Source organism: Epinephelus fuscoguttatus, linkage group LG20 (genome assembly GCF_011397635.1).
Source record: "Epinephelus fuscoguttatus linkage group LG20, E.fuscoguttatus.final_Chr_v1".
Lineage (NCBI taxonomy): Eukaryota > Metazoa > Chordata > Actinopteri > Perciformes > Serranidae > Epinephelus > Epinephelus fuscoguttatus.
The window spans coordinates 30,573,765-30,583,769 of record NC_064771.1 but is presented as its reverse complement, the minus strand read 5'-3'; the positions used below and the strand labels follow the sequence as shown (position 1 = coordinate 30,583,769).

The 10,005-nt window shown below is 43.3% G+C and overlaps 1 protein-coding gene and 1 non-coding gene across 2 annotated transcripts; one reads left to right on the top strand and one right to left on the bottom strand.

The window, feature by feature from the left end:
* Positions 1-755: 755 nt before the first annotated feature.
* LOC125880561 (histone-lysine N-methyltransferase PRDM9-like) lies at positions 756-8,689 on the bottom strand. Its single transcript, XM_049563137.1, has 7 exons — positions 8,547-8,689; positions 8,112-8,219; positions 7,933-8,025; positions 6,917-7,194; positions 6,755-6,822; positions 6,178-6,368; positions 756-4,616 (listed from the first exon to the last, which is right to left on the bottom strand). Exons 2-7 carry the CDS (start codon positions 8,206-8,208, stop codon positions 2,527-2,529), a joined length of 2,817 nt encoding a protein of 938 aa, XP_049419094.1. The 5' UTR covers positions 8,209-8,219; positions 8,547-8,689; the 3' UTR covers positions 756-2,526.
* Positions 8,690-8,921: 232 nt separating this feature from the next.
* On the top strand, positions 8,922-8,992 carry trnag-ccc (transfer RNA glycine (anticodon CCC)). Its single transcript has one exon. It is a non-coding gene; the product is annotated as a tRNA-Gly (tRNA).
* The last annotated feature ends 1,013 nt before the right edge of the window (positions 8,993-10,005 follow it).

Here is a 10,005-nt window from a genome sequence, read left to right as displayed (position 1 = left end):
GTACAGAACGATTCCATTGGTACCATCCACAACTTTTCACAGTGGAAACGGAAAAAAAGCGTACCGAACTGAACTGTATCGTACTGTACTGCTTGGTGGAAACAGGGCTTAAATGATTAAAGGGACATTGTGTAACATTTTCAGTTGTTTATTGGCAAAAATTGATGTCTGCATTCATAAATATGTCATCACTGGTGTACTATTACCTCCACCAATAATATGACTTATTCTCGTAAAAGGAGAATTTCGGATTTGTTTGTACATTGTGCGGGTAAGTCGTCTGTGGGGTTCCATTGCATTTTCGTTGAGAGCCAGGCCAGCACTGCGTGACTGAGGAGCCGAAGGAGAGGAGCAAGAGGCGCTTCGCTACTACCCTGGCAAATTTGAAACAAAGTGCCACTCTTTGAGCATAATGCAGGATCATGCATATGCAGCATCACGGGAGACGGAATCCTTGTCACCAAGAAAGCGCAAAAGGGAATAGAAAAGGCAGCGTGACCGGCGAATTAAAAAACGAAGGCCTACATCGGGTTAGCCTTTCCCAGGTAGAGAGAGCTGCCGAGGGAGAATGGTAATGCAATCACAGGCCAGCGCCGCTGTTGGCTGTTAGCCGCTGTTAGCGCTGGCCTGTGATTGCATTACCTTTCTCCTTCAGCAGCTCTCTCCACCTGGGAAAGGCTACCCCAATGCTGACCCTTGTTTTTTTTAATTCACCGGTCACGCTGCCTTTTTGATTCCCTTTTGCACTTTCTTGGCAACGAGGATTATGTCTCCCGTGATGCTGCATAATACATGATCCTGCATTATGCTCAAAGAGTGGGACTTTGTTATGCGGCAGTAGTGCCACTGGCCAGTAACAGCTGTTAGTGGCTCAGTGATGCGAGGAGAGGGATGAGGTGTGTGAGGTTGAGCCACTTGTCAGTTGTCAAAGGACAAGATGTGATTGGTTTGTTTCAATTTACATCCGCCCCAACAGTCCTACGTTGTAAACACAGCCAGCATGGTGATGAGGGGGTTTGTCAACTCGTGTCGTGTGTGTCTGTGTAGGAGCCTGAATGAATACTCCATGTAGTATCGGATGACATGGTTTCATCAGTGTTATCATAGCTTTCTGGTACACAGCGGCGACAGTTGTTGCAATACGTGTTTGAAACAGTGAGGCGCTAGAGTGTGCCATCTGTTTGAATACAATATATGATTTCAACGTTAGATAGGAGAAATTCCTACACACTGTGGCTTTAAGGAGACAACAATTTTGGCACAGTACTGGGCTGCAGCAGCAAACAGGCTGCAATTAAATGTTAATGGCAATTGTGCATCTTCAATGAGACCACCGCATGATCTTTTTTTCCCGAAGATTTCTCACTTGACTTTCCCATTGTTGCCTTCTCCATCCTCTCTCTCCAACCTGTCGAATATAACACGCCCACTGACGTTGTCACAGCTGCCACTCCAGGTCAAGGAAAAACCTGCTATTTCTTGGTTCCAGTTGAGAACAAACTTTTTCAGGCTCTGAACCAACTTATTTCTAAACGAAATGCTCTGAATGGTTCAAGATTACGCGCAAGAGACGGAACAAAACCAGTTCCATGCTGGTGGAAAACGGGTAGGAGAGCACTAAGGAGGACAGCATGAGGAGCAACAAAATAAATTGTTTGAAGTGCGAAATTATAGACCTCCATTTCTCATGCTTCCGTGATCTGATTTGAGAAACAAAAGTGATTTACGTGCAGTCTGAACATAGCCACTTTTTAATCAGAAACAGCCCTGAAATCTCTGTCGCCAAACCCACCAGACTCCATTTAAATAAACAGTAATTTTAAAATAAAACACACTTCACAGTCGACAGAAATTAAATAAAACTCACAAAAACCCTTTTGACTTGTCTTTCCACTCTTCTAACAATCACCAACTCTGGTTTAGTTGAAATAAACCCTTAATTCATCCAGTCAGAAGTAAAAAATATACTGGCTCTATATACACTAAAATTACTGTTAATTTGGTTTCTGGTTAAACAAAAACGGATATAATCATAACCAAAAAGGTCTGTCTCTGTGGGGATTTTTCAATAGACACTTAGAATAATCATCTGAGCCTGTCAGTGGCAAAAAAGCACCTTGAGTGGACATAAATTGACAGTGCCAGATGCCACGAGTGTTAACACTGCAACCTGTTTGTCTCTGCTAGCTGCAGCACACTCCCTAAACACTGAACCACTTCCAAAAATTTTTTTATCCACTAGTCGTTTAGACACAAAAACATGGGGAAATAGGGTCCAGGTTGAAAACAAAACACATACCCTGTAACAAAAATGTATTATTCTACACATAAAGTTCCAATCTTTGGGTTGTGAAATGCTTTAAACAAACTTAAATATAACTTTAAATAATGTTGCGTAAAGGACATTCAAAAATTCTCTGCAACATTCGAAGTGCACAGTGATGTACTTGACCATTTAGTGCAATTAAGTTTACACTGGCATCAATTCAAGCTCTTCTATAGCCTTTCCAAGTCCTAACAATTTGACTACAAGTGCATCTTCTGATGGTGTCTCCTGAGATGATAGTTTCGGGAAAAGCTCTTCCCGCACTGGGTGCATTTGAACATTCTCTGTCCCAGGTGAAGCATTTGGTGCGCTTTCAGACTCTGCGGCCGGCTGAAGCTTTTACAGCACTCGGGGCAGCTGTAGGGCCTGACCCCCGTGTGCTTCCTCTCGTGTCGCTTCAGGTCTCCCGACTGCCTGAAGCTCTCCCCACAGTGGGTGCACAGGTACGGCTTCTCACCCGTGTGAGTCCTGAGGTGCACGTTGAGCTGGCCGGTGTAGGAGAAGCTTTTGCTGCAGTGGGGGCAGCTGTACGGCTTCTCGCCCGTGTGAATGCGCTGATGCTGCTTGAGGCCGTAGTGGTTCGTGAAGCCCTTCCCGCAGTCGGTGCACAAGTACAGCACCTTCACCTGCTGGAAGCACGCGTGAGCTTTTAAAGATTTAGCGTTCGCACAGGTCTTCCCACAGTGGGGGCATACATATTCTTTGGCCCCCTCCTCTTCCTCTTCTTCCAGCTGATCCACCAGGCTGTCTGAATCATAGTGTGACAGATACTCCACCGGGTGGTGCCTCTTGATGTGTTTAATAAGGTAGCTCTTCATAGTGAAGGAGAACTGACAGTACGAGCATGGGAAAGGCTCTGACGTGCAGTGATACTTCATGCACGTGTTGCTCTTCTGATGCTTTTTCAGGTTCCCAGATGTAGTGAAGACTTTACCGCAGCGCTCACAGCTGCAAGACTTTGCATTTACGTGCACCATCTGCTCGTGTCTCTTCAGGAAGCCCGACTTACTAAAGGTCGCCCCACACTGACCACACTCCAGCTGTTTCGAGGTGCACTTGTGTACTTTGAGATCGTCTGGGTTTCCGTATGTTCGTTTACAGCGTTTACAGCTGAACCATTTGTATTTTTTGAACTTGGCGCTTCTGACTGCGGGCGCCTCCGGTTCAGCAGAGCTCCTAAGCGGCTTCTTGCAGATGGCTGCCCTGCGTTTTGGAGCTATGAGCTTGGTTATGGCAGAAATTTTAGATCCAGCGCCAACCCGCTGAGGCCTTTGACGTTTTTGAGCCGATTCAACTGTTTCAGCCATCGAGGGTTGTGGACTGTAATCTGGATCATTGCTCTGATCACCACAGAGCACTGGATCGGCTTCCTGATTGTCCACTGTTGTCTCCTTTGAGTGATGCTCAGTTATGTGCTGCTGAACAGCCTCCACTGAAGGAAACGTAAGTGAACACTCAGCACAGCTAAAGGGCATGTTGGTGGGTTCCTTCGGAGCCTCATTGAGTTTTTCTCCCGTCTTGCCATGTTTCTGGTGGTGCTGCAGGTGCCTGGTCAGGTCGTTGTACTGGCCAAAACACTTGTGACACACAGTGCAGACGTATGGACGTAACCTCTGATGGACATATGCGTTATGCTTTTTCAGAGAGGCATCGTTTGTGAAGCTCTTGCCACAGTCTGAACAAATGAACTGGGATGTTTCTGCCTCTCCTGCAGCAGCGTCCTCAGTCTCAGTTACATTCATAGGTTCTTGTACATCGTCACTCTCAGTCGTGTCCTTTGTTTCCTCAGTAACAGCTGGATCTGCCATGTTTAAAAGTTCAGATATCTGTGTCAGGCTCTCCTCCTTCTCACTGATGTCTCTGTTCTGATTAGAAACACTGTTCATCTCTTTCATTGCAGCTTGCTTTCTGTGGACTAGCTGATGTCTGATTAATCCAGACGCCTGGCTAAAACTTCTCCTGCAGTGTGGGCAGCAGTAGGGACGTCTGTTTGAGTGGACGCAAAGCTTGTGCCTCCTGAGGTGAGGTATTTGCTTGAAAGTCTTCCCGCAATCACCACATGTTTTGGACTCGACGGGATCAACGGTTAACACCACCAGGGATGCTGCAGGGTCACCTGAGTCAGCACTGGAAGGAGGATTTTCAGGTTCAGCTGTCTCAGCAGCTGGTGTTGTGTCTTCAGGCTGGATGTGGAAGCATTCTGTATGACGCTGCAGGAAGGACTCTGTGGTGAAGGACAGCTGACAGTGGGAGCACAGGAAGATCTGAGATGCTGCAGTTGCTTTACTCTCTGCAATTTAGAAGAGGAGAAAAAAATGTCAACATAAAATGACCAGATTTAAAAAATAATTTTGCATTGTCACAGAGTCAATAAAGAATAACTACCAGGATTCCCCCACTTTTTTACCTATGAATTTTCAATCTTTTTCCCTAGTATTTAACCCCATTTTCATGACTTTAAGTAGTTTACACCAGCCAAACATTATTCAACATGCACTTCCCAGGCATTTGCAGATAAGCAAACTGCTAGCGCGCTAACTTTACTCGCTTGTTACACATTCTCAATGGACACTAGCTGCATATGCCATAAAACCAGACCAGCACATACAGGTACTTTACAAAATGTCAAGGCCAACCCCTCTTTGGGGGATAGAAAACCAAAGATCCTGTAATTGTTAGGCCCAGTTCAGACCAAAGATTCACAACAAGACAAAACTGTTTTAGAACGATGCAGAGAAAAGTTGCAGCAGTGTGAACCAACCAGTCTGAGCTCGACTCAAGCCGGATGATGGTGTCGCCTGCAACTCTGCTGGTCGACAGTGGCCGATTTTAGAGCGTAAAGCATGTCACCTGTTTCTACAGCCAATCAGCTTTTAGTGAAGTCCGCTGGGCGAGTCAAATGACTACAGACTGCATGTTCGCTTGCTGCTGCAGGTGCTCTGTCCCTGCCGAACCCTCCGTTTCTGTCCTTATCCGATTGGGCAATTTGAAAAAAGATGACAACAAAGAGATGACGAAGGGCGTTTTTCTGCTCTGACTTTTTTTAAACTCTGGCAAAAATGCCAAGTGCCTAGAGCACAGAAACGCGAGGCACATTGCAACGCAAAAACTACAGCAAAAAGTTTCATTCTCATTAAAAATAATTACAAAACAATGCCTCCAGCTGCTAAAATGCTTTCTGTGTGATCGGGGCCTTAGTCTGCACTTCAGTGCAGAATCAAATGATCGCAGCTCGGAGTTGCCACTGCTGCTTTCCATGGGTGCTGCATGCCAGCTCGCCGCAGGCTGCATTTCGCCACTGCTTGGTGTGTTTTTTGCATGATGCTGCTGTACTGTATGTGCTGCAGCAGCCTCCAACTTAAGCAGCTATCAAGCATCATTTAAAGATTAATCACACTGACACTGAATGGTCATGCGTCTTATGTGCCTCAAATCTCAGTGTAAAAGCCTTGGTTAACCTGCTACACTACATTTTCCTGTTTCTCTCTGTATGTGACAGTTTCTGTCACCAAAAAGGGGGTGTGGCCTTGGCAATAATGCAGTGCTGGTCTGGTCTATGTATCACATGATACTAGTGATGTTTCAACAGGCATGCAGCACAGCACTACATTAAATCAGTAATACAAGGAATGTATTTTGCGCCACTGAAGACGTGTTTTAGCATTTTGATAAACGTATTCTAGATAATAACCAAAACTATGCATATTCAAAACTTTACCAAAAACATTCTGTTAATTTCAAACCATCCGCAGACCTGGAAAACAGTTTATTTAACTTTCATAACAGTGCCAGGGATTTTATGAGTGTGGGAACCCTGAACTACAAAGTGACACTTAGGTTGTAGACAGTACCTGTTGCATTCAGCTTCATAATCCACACCTGGGTCCAAGCTTCACTAAAATGGTCGAGAAGTTTGCTGCTGGGCCAAACCATGAGCTCGTCTCCAGGGTGGATGCTGCGACAGCAATGGAAAAGGATGCTACCTTTGTATTGGACCACCAGCAGGTTCGCCTCATCTTTGTTACGAGCACAGTTTATGTACCTGTGTAAGAAGAGAGAGGAATATAAACATGGACTGATTTTTAGATGCACCATCGTCTGCAGTGTGAAGGCAGATATCATGGGGTTAACTAAGAAAAACAAACAAAGCCAGACCACAGCACTGACATTCATACATTAGCTGGTGCTAGCATCACACACTGCTGGCGGTTGAGTTGCACTGTGGGTAATGTAGGTACCTGAATGCTTAGAATAAAAAGAGATGACATCCCTCTTTCTGCATTGAGTTTGATACTCTGTATAAGCTGTCCATCGCATGTTTGACAATGTTATAAATGTGCAGTGCCAAATTGGAAGAACACTCAATTTAAATGAGACTGAAACAGAAGACGACAGACACATCCACTATGGTAGAATTCAATACTTTACCTCATCCAGTTTGAGTGCGATTCTCTGGCACCGTCAATGTACTCATACTCATCTTTTTCTTTGTAAATCTGCAGAAAATTAGAGTATTTATGACAAAATATGAACATGTAACAACAACCCCAATAAGAGGTATTTCCAGAGACAAACCAAATCCAAGCTCACCTCCCAGGAGAAGTCACTTTCCATGGCGTTTTCCCTTGTTGTCACTTCCCCCTCATATGGTCCAAAATGCATCCCTGGAGACACTATCGGGCCGTAGTTTATGACCCCAACGCCTGCACTGGGAATACTGGATCTGCCTATCATCAGGCCGTAGGGCAGAGTGAGGAGAGCCCTCTGGGGGAGACCCATGCTCGTTGGAAAGTCGAGGATAAAAGACGGGCCGTTAATGTTAGTGGGGTCATTCTGGTCCTGGAAGAGAGTCAGACACTCCTCACAATCTGGAAAACAGAAGAGCACAGGAATTAAAGTTTATGCTTGTCAGTATAAATTCAGTAACTATTTAACACATTAAGATACGGCATATTTAAATGTAATATTCCATTTACAATCAGACCTTTAACTACGGCACCTGCTTGTAATAAAAAACCTGTGGACTGTATGGGCTTCTGTGAATTTCAGATTGAGTCAGTTTAAACACTTACTCTACTGTCACAGCGACATGTTTAAATGTCCTTATTTTAGTATAAAATTTAAGGAGCAGTGTGTAGGATTTAGGGGGATTTATTACATATATATCCCCCTAAATCCTACATACCGCACCTTTAATGGAAAGGAAAGTTTAGTCATAAGAAAAGGGTGCAGCACAACCACCGCTCTACCCAGCTTAGTATTGGCAAGGTGCTGGAAACTTCAATGAGTCCAAACTGGTAGACAAGACTTAAACACACTTAAATCTATGTAATGTTTCACTTTATTGTTGAGCTTTCTGTCTATGAGACCTTCATCAGAGCATCAATAAAGTGAAACACTGCATAGCTGTGTATGGAAATCTGTTCTTCCAGTCATAAGAGGAGGATAAATATTAGTAGGAGGAATAAAACAACAACAATGCCATACTCAGGCATATTCCATAAATTTTCATTCTTTAGTTTGAGTCTGTAGATAATGTGGAAACTCTTCATTAAACACAAGGGCGCTGTGATAAAAAAACAGAAGAAAGAGTGTCTCTTGCTTACAAAAGCCACCATCAGCCTCTGGGTTGTCTCCATGTCCCACAGTGTCCAGTAACTTCTGGATTGGCGTTTCTGCTGGTTCTAAGACAGGTATCACTAAAACAACAAATACACTATGTTAGAAACATATAAAACCAACTCCTATAACCAGTTTAAATGTCAAACAATCAAACCTCTCGTACCTGCAGGGGTGCTGTCTTCAGAGGGAAGACTCTCCTCTGTTATAACAACCTCCTCGGTTGTCTCAACCCACTCCACACCGCTGCTCCTGCCCGACATGAGTGCACTCTCTGTGGAGAGGTGATGGAAACTATAAAGCTTTATCACAGATGCTAACACGTACACATGCTACACGCTGAAGCAACACATGGGCAGGTTACGTTAGCACGCTAGCCTAGCTTGCACACAAATTAGCTGGCTAACATTAGATTTGACACAGACGGAAAATTATAATATTCAGTGGACATAGTGCTGTCAAGTCATGGCTAATACCACAGCATTAGCATAGCTATAGTTAGTAGCTGCTAAGTGGCTAACACAGCAGCATCATGTCACACAGAATAACGTATCCCCAGTTATAACTCTCTACATTAACATATATTAATCTTTGTACTTACTCGAGTCACAGCGGATATATTCCTCACAATGTTTTGCTAACTAGCTGCCGCTGAAACCGGTTTTAACAGTTAGCTAACATGGCAACGAAGTAGAAACAAAACTATCCGTGACGGAAGACGCTTTCCCCCGGAAGTTCATATATCCCCCTTTCAACATAAAGGTCTAAATTTCCGTTATTTTTCAAAATAAAAGTGTTAGCGGTGTGTAAAATGGCTTGCTGCGGTTTATCTACTATAGCACGGATTCACCGTACTTTACCAGTAAGTCCAACAAGCAATATTTAAACATATAACACCAACCCTACCGTACTGAAAACAGCCTCTCACGAACATTAACCAACGATGTATTAGTTGTCAGGTGCCTGCTGTTCAACGGCGCCGCTGGTGTAGTGGTATCATGCAAGATTCCCATTCTTGCGACCCGGGTTCGATTCCCGGGCGGCGCACGGATCTTTTTCTTGGGTACACTAACATCCCTCATGATAAGAGACAAGCATGCAATGTACAAGTACTGAAATATTACCAAAAAAACAAAACAATATATAGGTGATATAAAACTAAATATAAACTACAATATTAAAAACTGTAGGGTGCAAAATATAAGAACTAACTCATAGTGACGTTCAAAATATCAAAATATAAACAATGCAAATATTAAGTTGCAAAATACAACAAAATAACAATATAATTTGCAAATACAGCTACACGCAGTTGTGAAATTGAATACAATTCATACTACAAACACATTGTATCCTCTAACACAGAGGTGTCAAACTCATTTTAGTTCACAGGCCACATACAGTCCAATTTGAACACAGATGGGCCGGACCAGTAAAACCACTGCATACTACCCTATAAATAACAAACACCTTAAAGAAGTACATTTTTAAAACGCTTATCCATGCATAAAACTGGAGACAAACAGCCTGTGATATCTTCAGAAGAATAAATGCAATTTCAACAATATTTTTTTTAATTTACGGCCCTTTTTCTAATTTACCCCATATATTATATCCCATACTATATTAGAGGCCTATTGTACCATTGTCAGAATCAGGTTTACTGCCAAGTACAAGAAATTTGTCTTGGTGACTTGGAGCTTAGCAGTAAACATAAACAAAGAGTACGGCAAAAGTCAACAAACATAAATATAGAATAGAAAAACGTTCAATAAATCACATGGATTTTTATATGAAAATAAAGTACAATATATGTTTTAAAAAAATAAAAGACTATCCATATTATGCTCTATGAATATGTTATAATGTCATACTGCATTACATACTGTTCATTCATTCATTCATCTTCTAACCGCTTCATCCTCTTGAGGGTCGCGGGGGGGCTGGAGCCTATCCCAGCTACATCGGGCGAGAGGCAGGGTACACCCTGGACAGGTCGCCAGACTATCGCAGGGCTGACACATAGAGACAAACAATACATACTGTTATATACGTATATC